Source organism: Bacillus rossius, chromosome 5 (assembly GCF_032445375.1).
Source record: "Bacillus rossius redtenbacheri isolate Brsri chromosome 5, Brsri_v3, whole genome shotgun sequence".
Lineage (NCBI taxonomy): Eukaryota > Metazoa > Arthropoda > Insecta > Phasmatodea > Bacillidae > Bacillus > Bacillus rossius.
The window spans coordinates 81287455-81303057 of NC_086333.1; the positions used below are offsets into that span (position 1 = coordinate 81287455).

Consider the following 15603-nt stretch of genomic DNA (forward strand, 5'->3'; position numbering starts at 1 on the left):
TGTTTTCCTCTTGTAGCTGGTGTAGGTAAGTCTGTTGATAAACCCAAAAGGTTGAGGTTAGGTGAAAAGGACGGCAAACATGTCATACCGGGCGAGGTGGCCCGTTGGTGAGATTTTTGAACTCGCATTCGGGTTGGACTCCCGGTCCAGGTCCATGAGTTTAGAGAGATTGTGGCTGGGTAGATGACGAGGTGGTTCCTTGCATCAGGGTGTGTGTCCGTCTTGAGGACGATGAGTGTAGCAGCCGCTCCTCTCCAGAGACGCAGCTACGCGGTGTGTCTGCAGGCACCAACATCCACGACACGCTGAAGACCGCGATCGCCGTGGCGCGCGAGGGCCTGGCCAACGTGACGGTCGCCGGCGACCCCCCGGAGCCCATCATCGTGTTCCTGACGGACGGTGAGCCGACGGTGGGCGAGGTGCGGCCCGCCAAGATCCTGTCGACCGTGGGCGAGCTCAACGACGGGCCGCGCGCCGCCATCTTCAGCCTGGCCTTCGGCGACGACGCCGACGTGGGCTTCCTGAAGAAGCTGTCGCTGCGCAACTCCGGGTTCGCGAGGAAGATCTACGAGGCGGCGGACGCGGCGCTGCAGCTGAGGGACTTCTACCGCCAGGTGGCGTCCCCGCTGCTGGCCAACGTGACCTTCACGTACCCTCCGGGGCAGGTGAGAGCCCTTACTAGTTACCTTCATGTACCCTTACGAGAAATGTGAGAGCCATCACTGGTGACCTTCACATACCCTTACGAGGAATGTGAGAGCCGTCACTGGTGACCTTCACGTACCCTTACGAGGAATGTGAGAGCCGTCACTGGTGACCTTCACGTACCCTTACGAGGAATGTGAGAGCCGTCACTGGTGACCTTCACGTACCCTTACGAGGAATGTGAGAGCCGTCACTGGTGACCTTCACGTACCCTTACGAGGAATGTGAGAGCCGTCACTGGTGACCTTCACGTACTCTCACGAGGAATGTGAGAGCCGTCACTGGTAACCTTCACGTACCCTTACGAGGAATGTGAGAGCCGTCACTGGTAACCTTCACATTCCTTCCGGGGCAGATGAGAGCCCTTACTAGTGACTTTAATGTACCCTCTGGGGTAACTGAGAGCCCTCTGGTGACCTTCACATACCTTCAGGGGCAGGTGAGCCCTCTCTGTCTCGTGCTTGACTGACACACATGTTGTCAACAGTGGCGTGAACAAGTGTTCAAAATGTGATCATCCCCTGTGTGTGTCACAGCAGTCTATTATCTCAGAGTGAAAGGCACAGCTTACTAAACAAGAAATTAACATTATATACCATCAGCATGGATTTTTTTTATAATTTTTTTTTTTAAGTAGCTTTTAATGTGCTTGTGCTTTTAAAGTGCTGGTGACAATTTCTCTCATTTCTTACCATCAATACGAATACAGACCATTTTTTTTTCTCATGAGCAGTAGGGGCATATGCTGAATTTGTTCTCTTTTTTGGGAAAGAGGGGGGAGGGGGATGGTTAAACTACTTTGCCCACTGTTTTATTTTAAATTATTTTTATTTGTTGGATGAACCGATAATTTTTTAAAGATTTCTTGGGATATATTCCTCCCTTGCGTCACCACCTGTGTGTGCTCCTGATGATCAGGCAACACTAAGGGCTGCTTTACTGCCAACCTTGCTTGTTGAGGTGTCAAAAGAGCTCACTAAAATAAACACCATCTAGACTAACAATGTATTTTTTTCCACCTTGTATCAACTGAGTCTTTGATGTGATGTTACAAGATCAAAGTTTCTAGTGGCGCACTCACAAGGGGACGCATGAAGAAGGAGAGTGAGCTTCTGAGAGCTATAGACACTTGTTATGCAGGATGTCTAGGTGATTATTGGCCAAACTCTGGGGACAAATTTTTCAGTTCGTAAACATGGAAAAAGAAATTTGTACACATTTTTTTTTTTTTTGAAAAATCCTTATTTCAGGAAGTAATTCATGTTTTGTGTTTCTCCAACTTTACTACCTTACCATTTCACGTAAAAACCGAAACAATTGCTACAAGAATGAGCATAGACTTCCATATATGAAAATACTGCTCTAGTAAAGTTGGTAACTGAGTTTTGAATGTTAAAAAACATAATTCAAATTTTTAACAAAATGGGGAGTGAAGGGAATAAATAATAAGTCATTTGATGATAGACAATCAAAGGATGTAGTATTTTTAAAAAATACAATAATTTTTACAACATTTTTATAAATTTACATTTTTGAAATTTGCAAATGTTTGAACTTGGTGCAATTGACTTGCTGTAGTCTCAGTATATATATGTAATTATTTGTGCTTCTATGTGATAAGCCATGAAAAGTTGTAAAAAAAATAAACAACCCAAAATGAGATAATTTAAGAATCATAAATTTAAAAAAAATACAATTTTTTGCTTTTTTCTTTTCAAGTGTACAATTGATTGCCAGAGTTTGGTAACTGAGACACCCGGGATAATCATATGAAATCCTCAGTAGCTGTGAAGGTCTAGTCTTCCTCAGTTGGTTGAACGACATTGTGGGTGTGTGTTACAGGTGGAGAAAGGCTCACTGGAGATTGGCAGGTGTGTGTTACAGATGGAGAAAGGCTCGCTGGAGATTGGCAGGTGTGTGTCACAGGTGGAGAAAGGCTCGCTGGAGATTGGCAGGTGTGTGTTACAGGTGGAGAAAGGCTCGCTGCAGATTGGCAGGTGTGTGTTACAGGTGGAGAAAGGCTTGCTGCAGATTGGCAGGTGTGTGTCACAGGTGGAGAAAGGCTCGCTGGAGATTGGCAGGTGTGTGTCACAGGTGGAGAAAGGCTTGCTGGAGATTGGCAGGTGTGTGTTACAGGTGTAGAAAGGCTCGCTGTAGATTGGCAGGTGTGTGTTACAGGTGGAGAAAGGCTCGCTGCAGATTGGCAGGTGTGTGTTACAGGTGTAGAAAGGCTCGCTGTAGATTGGCAGGTGTGTGTTACAGGTGGAGAAAGGCTCGCTGTAGATTGGCAGGTGTGTGTTACAGGTGGAGAAAGGCTCGCTGTAGATTGGCAGGTGTGTGTTATAGGTGGAAGAGAGCTCAATGAAGGTGATGGGAATGTGTTGCAGGTGGAGGAGGGCTCGCTGTAGATTGGCAGGTGTGTGTTACAGGTGGAGAAAGGCTTGCTGTAGATTGGCAGGTGTGTGTTATAGGTGGAAGAGAGCTCAATGAAGGTGATGGGAATGTGTTGCAGGTGGAGGAGGGCTCGCTGTAGATTGGCAGGTGTGTGTTACAGGTGGAGAAAGGCTCGCTGTAGATTGGCAGGTGTGTGTTATAGGTGGAAGAGAGCTCAATGAAGGTGATGGGAATGTGTTGCAGGTGGAGGAGGGCTCGCTGTAGATTGGCAGGTGTGTGTTACAGGTGGAGAAAGGCTCGCTGTAGATTGGCAGGTGTGTGTTACAGGTGTAGAAAGGCTCGCTGTAGATTGGCAGGTGTGTGTTACAGGTGGAGAAAGGCTCGCTGTAGATTGGCAGGTGTGTGTTACAGGTGGAGAAAGGCTCGCTGTAGATTGGCAGGTGTGTGTTATAGGTGGAAGAGAGCTCAATGAAGGTGATGGGAATGTGTTGCAGGTGGAGGAGGGCTCGCTGTAGATTGGCAGGTGTGTGTTACAGGTGGAGAAAGGCTCGCTGTAGATTGGCAGGTGTGTGTTATAGGTGGAAGAGAGCTCAATGAAGGTGATGGGAATGTGTTGCAGGTGGAGGAGGGCTCGCTGTAGATTGGCAGGTGTGTGTTACAGGTGGAGAAAGGCTCGCTGTAGATTGGCAGGTGTGTGTTATAGGTGGAAGAGAGCTCAATGAAGGTGATGGGAATGTGTTGCAGGTGGAGGAGGGCTCGCTGTAGATTGGCAGGTGTGTGTTACAGGTGGAGAAAGGCTCGCTGTAGATTGGCAGGTGTGTGTTATAGGTGGAAGAGAGCTCAATGAAGGTGATGGGAATGTGTTGCAGGTGGAGGAGGGCTCGCTGTAGATTGGCAGGTGTGTGTTACAGGTGGAGAAAGGCTCGCTGTAGATTGGCAGGTGTGTGTTATAGGTGGAAGAGAGCTCAATGAAGGTGATGGGAATGTGTTGCAGGTGGAGGAGGGCTCGCTGTAGATTGGCAGGTGTGTGTTACAGGTGGAGAAAGGCTCGCTGTAGATTGGCAGGTGTGTGTTATAGGTGGAAGAGAGCTCAATGAAGGTGATGGGAATGTGTTGCAGGTGGAGGAGGGCTCGCTGTAGATTGGCAGGTGTGTGTTACAGGTGGAGAAAGGCTCGCTGTAGATTGGCAGGTGTGTGTTACAGGTGGAGAAAGGCTCGCTGTAGATTGGCAGGTGTGTGTTATAGGTGGAAGAGAGCTCAATGAAGGTGATGGGAATGTGTTGCAGGTGGAGGAGGGCTCGCTGTAGATTGGCAGGTGTGTGTTACAGGTGGAGAAAGGCTCGCTGTAGATTGGCAGGTGTGTGTTATAGGTGGAAGAGAGCTCAATGAAGGTGATGGGAATGTGTTGCAGGTGGAGGAGGGCTCGCTGTAGATTGGCAGGTGTGTGTTACAGGTGGAGAAAGGCTCGCTGTAGATTGGCAGGTGTGTGTTATAGGTGGAAGAGAGCTCAATGAAGGTGATGGGAATGTGTTGCAGGTGGAGGAGGGCTCGCTGTAGATTGGCAGGTGTGTGTTACAGGTGGAGAAAGGCTCGCTGTAGATTGGCAGGTGTGTGTTATAGGTGGAAGAGAGCTCAATGAAGGTGATGGGAATGTGTTGCAGGTGGAGGAGGGCTCGCTGTAGATTGGCAGGTGTGTGTTACAGGTGGAGAAAGGCTCGCTGGAGATTGGCAGGTGTGTGTCACAGGTGGAGAAAGGCTCGCTGGAGATTGGCAGGTGTGTGTTACAGGTGGAAGAGAGCTCTGTGAAGGTGATGGGAATGTGTTGCAGGTGGAGGAGGGCTCGCTGTAGATTGGCAGGTGTGTGTTACAGGTGGAGAAAGGCTCGCTGGAGACTGGCAGGTGTGTGTTACAGGTGGAAGAGAGCTCTGTGAAGGTGATGGGAATGTGTTGCAGGTGGAGGAGGGCTCGCTGACGAGACGCCGGTTCCACACGTTGTTCTCGGGCGCGGAGCTGGTGGTAGCGGGCCGGCGCGGGAGCGGGGACCCGGGGCTGGCCGCCGAGGTCAGCGGGCTGTCCCTGGACGGGCCCTCGCTGTTCCCTGCGGGCGGGACGCGCCCCGCGGGCACCGCCCCCCTGGAGCGCCTCTGGGCGCACCTCACCGTGCGACAGCTGCTGGAGGACAGTGACGCGCTGGGCGGCGACCCCGACAACACCACGGAGAAGGGCGAGGCGGCGAGGCGCAGGGCGTTGCAGCTGGCGCTCAAGGTACCTGCAGCCCTCATCCACTTGCCGGTCCCGACCGTTGCCCCCTTCGCTCCCTCTGTACCTGCCGGTGGCTTGGCAGAGCGCCAGTGCGAGGTCCGGAGGCTCGTGAAGTCAAAGTTCCTAGCCTTCTTGACGATTGTGTCGTCTCCTGTCGGCCACATGAAACACTGTCATTTCCTCCCGGCGGTGACGTGTTGGAAGTTTTATCAGTATTCGAACCACGCCATCATTTAAAACAAAAGCTAGGTATTATTTAATTAACGATTCTTCAAGCCATTAATTTTTACAAAATATAAAAATAAATCTATTAAATTTTTTTTTCTTCAAATTTAAACATTTTGGGAAATCGACAATAAATTGTGCTTCTATTGATAAATTTTGTAGAGAATTTTTTTTTTTTTTAAGATGGATCCATATGATAGGCACCACTACTAAAATCACACCTCTTGCCTTGTAGGTAGGAAGACATTCGTGTTGTGATCCTACATATAAGTAGTAGTATAGTAGTATTGTAACAAACTATTTATTGTGACCTCACATTGAGAAATCTAATGGTCCTGTGTTTTCCCACTAAGGTATGCAGCAGGTAACTGCGTGCTTTGTGACTGCCTACCCGCCAGGCAGGTCGTTATGATATGCCTAGCAAAATAACTAAGTACTTATCTTTGGAAACTGATTTGCTGACAATTATTTTTTATTCTGTTAGGTACCTCTTATCTATCTTCACTTATAAAAGGTTGTGCAAAGGTCTGAAAAATCTGGTTCATAATATATAATTACCAATAAAACACTTATAAAACGTCAGAATAAATTGGAAAACATTTCACCAAATTTCAAGGAACAAAATCTATATATACCAGTAGCAAAACTAAAAATATTATTCGAGATTTTTATCACGTTCTTTGAGTGGTGTTGATTTACATTGAAATAATACAGTATATTGTAATTGTATTAATATAGTAAAAACTCAATAAAAGATACCTACTTTAAAGCAACTCTAGATTTAAATACTTGCTAAAAGTGGTTTATTATCAATTTTAGTAACATTCATAATTTACACACTTTCATATAGGAACCAGAGCCTAGGTTAGAAAAACCTTCATCAGTACATATCATAGACAATAGTAGTTGAAATTGTATCTGGTAGTTTACGACTAAATAATTGGATTTCATGTTTGCAGTACTCTTTCGTGACACCACTGACATCACTGGTCATTGTGAAACCCAACGAAACGAAGTCTGTGGACTCTGAAGCCATACATCCAGGTAACTGCAGTGATCTCATTCTGTTATCTGTAGCTGATTGATTAGAAATAAGTTAGCTCATTGGGTCCTGCGTGCAAGACATGTGTCCTGGCTGATAATCTGTACTTATGGAGCTAGTGACACAACAATAAGACAAGGGATCGAATCCTGGTCTGGCCATCCTGATTTATTAGGTTTTATAAGGTGTCTCGTCAGTGACGGATAGAGGAATTTTATTTCTGGAGGGGATTAAAAGCACAAAAAAAAAGTAAGAATTTTTGTATTCACAAAACTAATGTCAACTACAAGGGGTTTGGACTTTTACATTATTATTATTCTCGACATGCGTCAATGCTTTTGAAGTTTGTGATTCCAGGTGTTGATACAACTCGCCTTGTTTCACCCAAAATAATATGCTGTTTTCGAGATCTCGCATGGTTGGTTTTTACAACTACAGTAGGAATTCCCCCCCCCCCCCCCCTCGGCCCTTTTATCCCTTTTATCCACCCATCAGTGTTTCCTGATATAATTTCAGGAAAATGTTAGGATGGCTGCTCACTATATGCTGTATTACCGATTTCTTAAAATCCTAGTTTTGTATCGTTGAGTGTTGTCATTACTAATGCTTTGTCACTGATACTAAGTAAAGACAAAAGTAAATAGAAGAAAAATAGCGCATGTAACTAAGTACATGTGATAGAAGTGAAACTTCTTTGGCAATTCAAACCTTGACTTGTATTTCATAAGGAGTAAAAAAGCAGAGAGAAGGAAAAAGAGAAAGAAGACAATTTTCTAAATAAACATGAATTAACAAAATTATTACTCACTTCAAAATAACTGATCAGGATATCAATAATTACGGTACTGATCAACCAATAATAAGCAGTTAACAATAAATTTTACTCACTGTTGAAAAACACCATAAAGAAGAACTCTAGGTGTTACTGTTTCTTCTTCATACAATTCTGTCATTTGGAACACACCAAATCTCTGAACAAAATACGACATTCATAACAGGTAGCAAGCGCTATCTATTCGGGAAATGCAGGGACTGTCTCAACAACGCTCTCTACGCTGCTGGTTGAACAAGGAGGTACGCGAGCGCGCTGGTAGCAAACATAAAATTCAAGGCACTCACAACTGGCTGTATAGGATACCTATATCTATTTTCTGGGCACTCACAACTGGCTGTATAGGATACCTATATCTATTTTCTGGAACAATCACATGCACACACACACACTTGTTTTATTCGTTCGTTTTTATATCTTTTTGGTGAAGTATCTATTCTCTGTCCTTTTAGCATCAGAAACGTTTCACAATAATGTTTCACGAAAATGCTGCATTAAAATTTGGCTTTGAAATTTTACTCTCATTGTGCCCAAGGAAGTTTCACTTCAAAAATACTTTGTTTCCCGTACAATTATGTAGTATTGATGTCGACCAGGGCTACGCCCTCCCTAAGCCCAATGTGCCTCACGCCACTGCCGACCCCTCTGTTTCAAGCCTCCCGCCAACAAGTGCGTGTGTGCGTGTGTTCGGTCGCACTGCGCGAACCCTTTCGACGCCCACCCTAACTGGAGCAGTGGAGACAGCATTTTTTTTAAATAATGTAATTCTTAAATATCTGTAATATGTAATCCTTATATCTTAATTAACTTGTAATTTTTAAAAGGTTTTAATAATAGTTATGTTTAACTGTCTTTAATATCAATGTAATAACGGGAAGTTCAGCACTTTCTGCGACCATAACACCCGGGGCCGGGGGCAGTCTCAACCGTTCGCCGTGCGGGGTAGGACGCACCTCAGCACCTCGTCGACTTCAACTGTTGCTCGTAAGCGATCCGTTAACATCCGCCGTGGTAACTATTTTTTAAACCTTTTTTAATCAATCTTCGAGGCCTACCCCGGCGGCAGACTGTGTGAATTAATTAATTAAAGCTCCCCAGATCGTTTTTTGATTAATCGGCGGACTTAATACTTTCGGGACCGGGCCACGCGGTGTCCTGGTCAGCATGAAAGCTGGACTATGTGCTGTTTTCTGTGTGCATTGTCAGGGTACGTGTTGGCGCCAATAAAGCTCAATATTCACTAGTAGGCTCGTTGCACTTAATTCTCGACCACGAGTTTCCCAGCACAGAGACGGAGGTGTGTGGGGTGCCTCAAGACCCCACGAGCAGTGACATAGCGGACCGGTGAGTGCTAGCTTCACATGGGTCACGTCACGGCCCTGGGGCAGAGTCGGTAGCCGGGTCGCCCAAGGTATACTAGTACGCCGATTCGAAACACACCCCCCCCCCCCCCCCCCCCACCCTCACGACAGTGTGAACCTCGTAGAAAAACTGCCGTTCTCACAGTTTCACGTTGACTCACAATGACGACTGTCACTCACAGCGACAGTTGTGTACACAGTCTGGAGACAGTGGTGTTTGGCGGTCACTTCCATGAGAAGCCCTGTGCAGGTCTGACCTGGTGATGCAGAACTCCAATTTCTGGCTCTGAAGGCAGTTGGGGCACTGTTGTTCTCATGTGGGCGTGTGTAGCGCTCATTACTACATGCTGTAGGGTGTTGCAGTTGGTATAGTTAGGCAAGATGTTAAGTTGGCCAACCTGATAAAAAAAAATTAGCATGTCATCATAGCAGCCCTAGCTGCATTCAATACTAACTCTATACTGTATTGTTTGTAACATGTATTGAGTAATAAACAAGTGAAGCTTATAAAGTTATTAAAATATGTAAAGTGAACCATACCACTTGAACAGTACTGTGTTGTGTTGAAGTTGGCCATATATTCAGAAACATGAAATTGTGAATTTTTTTAAAAAAAAAAGAAAGTGAACTAATGTTATTCAATTTTCTAAATGAGGTGATATATTTTGCTGTTTCAGCTAATGATGGGGGACACTACGCTTTACCACTGCACGGAGGTAATTTGTTTGCAAATCGTAGTAAGTTTTATATTTATCATAATTACACCTAGTCCTGTAGTGAGCGTGTCGTGTGTAAAGAATTCAAGGTTTGCAATACCATTTCTAGATATCTACCACTTCCTAAATGCCAACATGTTTCAGTTTGAAAGTAGATTTTAGCTGTGAGCTTAACTTTAATTTATGTAAACAATGTTCAGGATTCCGGTCCCCTGAAAGTCCTCGACAAGTGCTTGATAATTAAGTACTTTATTCAAAGGTTATCTAATTGCTTGGAAAAATAAGTACCGGTATGTACTTGGAAGTGCTTGGTTTTTTGTGTTCATTTTCTTGGTTGGGTGAAGCATTATCATTAGGCTAAGTTCTGATACTGGCATCTATTTTATGATAATGATACCGTATACTTTGGTGTGAATGCACGAGACATGTTATCGTGAAAACTGCTTGCTTGACAGGTGTTGGCTTGGAAATTATTCACAATCATAGTTTTATAGGTATTAAACCATTTTATATTTTTTTCATTCTAAGCCACAATTGATTGGTGGGAAATTGGTTTTAAAATATATGCCTTCCTACGCAGTCATAGTTTTATTTTCAGTAAATGAGTCAATGTATAAACATTTTAATATATATAACTTAAGTATATTGTTTTGGGTTGGAATCAGATCGCACAGTTTACACCAGTTGTGTGTCTTAAGTTCAGTAACTTTATTTTGTACTGAAATTCACACATTGTACATTTATTCACCTCATCTTGTCAAGCTAGAAAATATGTATTAGTATCAGTTGTATTATATTTAATGGATAAATTACTATTATAGTTTGTCTGTTTTCATGCAGCCATTTTAATTATTTAGTTAATTTTAAGTGTTAAACTTTTATAGGTACACTTTCATACTGTTGATAAACTAGCCAGTGCTTTAAGCCAGTTTCGTTGGATGCATTGTCGCACTCATCATTTAATAGTCACAGTGATGAAGGAGACGGTCTTAACGAAAACCCAGAGGCAGAAAGCAACAGAGAGAAAGAATAGTTGAAATACTGAAAAAATGACCCAACAAAGAGTGACAACTGTGTTACCTCTGCAAGTGAAGAAATAAATCATGTACAATATCTATCTATATTTACCTTCATTACGCTCAGACTCCTAGTTTCAGGAGCACAGGCAGGGAAATAGGGGATTGTTGTGACGATGCAGACAGGGTAGACTAGAGCAAGTTAGCCAGACTGTGTCGCCTCGCTGGAGACTGGAAGTCGGGAAACTGTAATGAGGAAACGGAAGAATGTTTGATGCTAGTGTTGACAGCGATGACAACTGTAAGATCAGTCACTTAGCGGGAGAATATGTTTGTGCACAGGGACGATAAAGTTGGTAATAAAGCATGCATACAAGATCACAACGTTGGGAACACCTGGGTGACGTGTCTTGTGAATGAAAACTATGTAATCAAGTTAAGTGGTATTGTAAGAATGAACCTCTTGTTAGCCTAAGCGAGTATGTCCTCTGAGTTACAGTTTTCCCACCCAATGAAGTTAAAGAAAACTCATTTTAGTTACTGATTGATTGATTGATTTTATGTATGTAATTTATTGTAAATTTTTTCATTTAAATTTTTTTTTAACCACGTTGCGACTGGTGACTTAGCAAGTCACCAGAGTTAATGCCTTGCTATTACTAATCCTATTCAATAGGCATATATATATATTTAAAACTTTGTCTTCTTGATATAAAAGCCTGAGGGGTATGCAGGAAGTAATTTATTTTACGAATTTAATTCTGAATAACGTTTTAATGCCACTACATTCTCTTGATTATTTTATTTTTATTTGGTTTTAGGGCATAATATTTTATATATATTTATATAGATTATTATTATAATTATATATGATTAATTGCGATTATATATATACGTATATTTACATTTCAGCAACATATATGTACTTATGTAATTTTCCATTAATCAAATCCATCTTAATGCCGCCTAAAATGGATTACATATATGTAATGCCTTGCTAGTGGGAGAGTGTGCATGTAAAATGGGAGAGATACGAGGCCTCTAGCAACGCTGTTGTCTGCAGGCCCGTTCGACCGTCTGGACTCGCCGGCGTATCCGTCCTACCTCACCCCGCCCCAGCCAATGGGCAGGCCCGACGGCGCTCCGGTCATGTTCAGCGATCAGTTCCACCTCGGTGAGGCTTCGTCTTCGTAGCGGCGCTTGCAGAGATGCTTCTACATTGTGTTTACCTGAAATTATAATGATGAGCTGGTTCTTCTATCCTCTAGCTGATAACTCCTTATATGTAGAGACCAGAAAAATTCGCGAATTCATTTCGCGATAGGCTAAAATACAAATAGTTATACCTCACTGCTGCCTCTGCTATTGGCTCACAACTCACCTGGATGACGCTGGGCCAATGAGAAACACCCAAACAAAGCTTTATCGAATCACAGGCTGCTACGTTGGGACGTCTCACAAGACAGCAGCCAATGAGTTGGTGACATTTGACCAAGTGTACGCAGAACTATGGAGTTCATCCTGAAGGTCATTGAACCTGCAAATTTTTCCAGTCCCTACTGATATGTACACTCTTCATACTGGTTAGTTCAACGTATCACCTGAAAGGAAGTTTGGTCTTTAAAGGGGAAAAGAATCTGGCCATGCAGCCTATTAAACTACTTTCGAGTGTTATAATTTGTCATTTTTGTTTGGACTGACAGTGGCATTGAGTTGCATGGCCCTCAGAGGTTTCGATAATCTCAGTCCCGTCCTTGTGCCTACTTGAACCAAAACTGGGCTTCAAGAGACAACCACACGCACAAGTGTTGTTACATTCGGTAACCTGTAAGAGACAACTAGGGGCAAGGAGCCATTCCACGGGGAGTCCAATGTGATCTCGACTCTGCGAGAAAGGCTGATAATAATTCAACATTGCCCGAGCATACCTTTTGTCTTTGTCACAAGTCAGCACAGGCCTTTTTTTTGATCTAACACTCTGACGTGATTTTGAGTTATAATGTTGGAATTTTAAAAATCTTATATATTCTATTTCAGAATTGCGTCAGTCATTTTGTCAAAAAAAATTTTTTCTTCATTTCCCTGTAGATTTAAGCATAAATTAGCAATGAGGATCCTGTTTAGTTAATGTCCAAGGTAGGGTGCACTAGTTGTTTTTAATCATTAAAGAAATTAAAAACATGTGGCTATGTGCTTGGAAACAGTGGGCGAGGGTACACCACACAGTAACACAAGCAAGCGACCACTCACAGAGTGCACGGCGCCCGAGACAGCCTGCGGCTTGCCTGCAGATGAGGCCGAGGACGCGCTGGACGGGGGAGGGGCGGACTTCCTGGTGACCTTGGACGACCTGGCTTGGCTTCACGACGCCACCAACGGCACGGACACCATCCTGCTGCCCGTCGGAGCCAACGGCACGGAGGAGGTGTTCCGGCTGGCCTTCAACCAGGTGAGCGCGACCGTTGTGTTGTTGTTGGATATGTTTTGTGAGACACACAAGTCATGTTTTATTTGTATTTGCTACATAGACTTTGATTTGACTTCCTTTGTTTAGGTGCCATATTGTTTTTTTTTTGTATGTGTACGAATGTTGTTATCATTGCAGCCATGTCGGCTATGTGTGTACTGTGCGATACTAGTAAACAGAGAGTGAGTTAAAAGCAGAAGGTTGGCTACATCATTTATTGAAACTTACAACAGTTATGTCATGTTAGCATCTATGGCAGGAAATTGTAGATGGCAGAGTCAGTCAACATGAAGATAGAGGACAGTAGTGAGTGTGATGGAAAGAGGAGAGCAATCCATATAAATGTGTATTAGTCAAACATGTGATTAGTTGATGTCTGATTAAAAGAAGTGAAAACACAACAACTGTGCAGTGCAGTGAGACTTGACTATATTAATAGTCGTGGCCAGCCAGTAGGGGGAGGGAGGGGGCGGGAGTGACAGGAGGTATCGGTGTGCTGTTGCAGACGGAGCCCAGCCTCGTGGCGTGCTCCACCACCTCGGGCACCACGGGCGTGTGCCGACACATGGCCCACTGCGTGCTGGACTCCTTCCGCCAGGACGTGCGCGCCTACCTGCGCTACTTCTGCAGCATAGGCAGGTGCGTGCAGAGGCTGTTGGCAGCACTGTGCAGCTGCCGGCCCTCCGGGGCTGTTGGCAGCACTGTGCAGCTGCTGGCCCTCCGGGGCTGTTGGCAGCACTGTGCAGTGGGGCTGATAAGAGACAGCAAGGATATTGGCCTGGCCATTCCCAGCATTTACCTGGAGATCACGGTGCACGGAAACACGAGTCCAGTTTACCAGTCTGTGTCACCTCGCACCAATGGCACTGTTGACCGAGGATCACAAAGGTCATAGACTGTGTGCGCTCGCCACACTAGAACATTCGTGGTCTCCTTATTCAAGTATTTATCACTAATAGGGACAAGATTGAATTGTGATAGAACCAAAATAACACCGAAATGAACGTTTATACACTGTGTAGCACAAAAATGCAATTGAGATTGTGGATTTAAGTAGCAAATAACCAAAACTTAATTGAAATAATTAAAAATTAATCTTTTAATGTTTTAAATCCAGGGACTGTCATTAATTCTGGACAAAATTTGTACCAAAGTGCATGGATCAGAAAAATTAATTAAAATTATTTTTTTGTGCATCACTTATTTTATCACTTTCAGGCCACAAATTATCGCTAATTTATTTTTATTGTTCTGGATTAGTGATGGGATTTTCGATACCTTCGATACTTGACGGTATCGTTAAGTATCGAGTATCGAAACTGTAAGTTCGATACATTTTTTCGATACCGGAATGGAATGCTTGTTCATTTGTATTGAATTAAGTTTTGAGTCGCCATCCTACAAAATACAACTACAGTTGAACCTCGTGATACGTTCCCGTTTCATACATTTTCCCGTGTCATACGCCGACTAATTTTGGTCCCGCCGAAAGTACTATATTTACAATGGTTTAATTTCCCGGAACATACACTTATAAAATCATTAATTTTCCGTTTCATACATTTTTACGAAGCGGAAAAGCCCTAAATTTTACAATTTTTTTTTGTTATATTCCTCCTGATAAACTACGTTTTAATGCTTTTATTTTGAAAAACTATTATTGTTTACCTTTGCAAACGTAAGAAAATAACTTTATCGCACCATAGATAAGGATAGTATCAGGAAGACCATGCACTTAGTAGCATCTATGGTCAGCACCAAGCGAGACTAGTAGCGCAAACTAGTAATGATTATGAAAATGGTGCACGCGATCTCATATTTTGTGCATTCGTTAATCTTTGAACTGAACATACCTGTTTGTTATTTTCCTACGATCGGATTGTTTTGTATTTTACGTTTCTCAAGTTCAAATTTTAATGAAAATTGTTCTGTTACTTAAAGTTGTTTGTAAAATGAAATAAACAAGCAAAAATTTTTGATTTTCTTTTTACAATAGCCTAATTTTATTTATTTCTCATTTAGGCTTGGTGACTTAACCCCCACCCCCCCAACCTCCCCCTTTTTCCACGCTTTTTTCCAAGAAAGTACTTCTTAACATTTTGTAAGGCCACTTTCTCATGTCAGCTTTACTTGATTATGGACTGTATTTTACAGTTTTGGTGGTTTTATTATATGTATATATAATGATGAATTCATATCTTTCATTAATATAATGCAATTATTTATTTACACATTATGTATTGAATTTTAATCTGACATTGTGCTGGTATGCTATAGTGAATTTATATAGTTTAAAACTAATTTATGTTATTTGTAATAATTGTTACTTAATGGGAAAATATTTTTCCCTGGAGTATCATAAGTATCGAACTGAAAAAAAATACAGAATCGAGTATCGAAAGTGTGGTATCGTCCCACCTCTATTCTGGATGTATGTTTTAGACCAATTTAATATATAAATTGTAACCACTTTTTTGGTTGAATAAGTATTCAAAACAGCCTTTATAAAAATAAAAACAATAACACCAAATTCCTGTATTTTAAAAACTATATTGGACTAAAAATGAAACATTTTAGTGCTGA

The 15603-nt window shown here is 42.9% G+C and overlaps 1 protein-coding gene across 2 annotated transcripts in view; it reads left to right on the top strand.

Moving 5' to 3' along the window:
• Positions 1 to 15603, top strand: part of LOC134532113 (inter-alpha-trypsin inhibitor heavy chain H4-like) — a 63001-nt gene that overhangs the window by 45142 nt on the left and 2256 nt on the right. The window contains exons 8-14 of one of the 2 annotated variants that reach the window (XM_063368428.1): positions 286 to 665; positions 5053 to 5364; positions 6546 to 6630; positions 9499 to 9558; positions 11617 to 11727; positions 12845 to 13002; positions 13526 to 13659. In XM_063368428.1, the coding sequence (XP_063224498.1) occupies positions 286 to 665; positions 5053 to 5364; positions 6546 to 6630; positions 9499 to 9558; positions 11617 to 11727; positions 12845 to 13002; positions 13526 to 13659 (1240 nt within the window). The remainder of the gene's footprint in view (positions 1 to 285; positions 666 to 5052; positions 5365 to 6545; positions 6631 to 9498; positions 9559 to 11616; positions 11728 to 12844; positions 13003 to 13525; positions 13660 to 15603) is intronic. The other variant, XM_063368429.1, reaches the window with a different exon arrangement.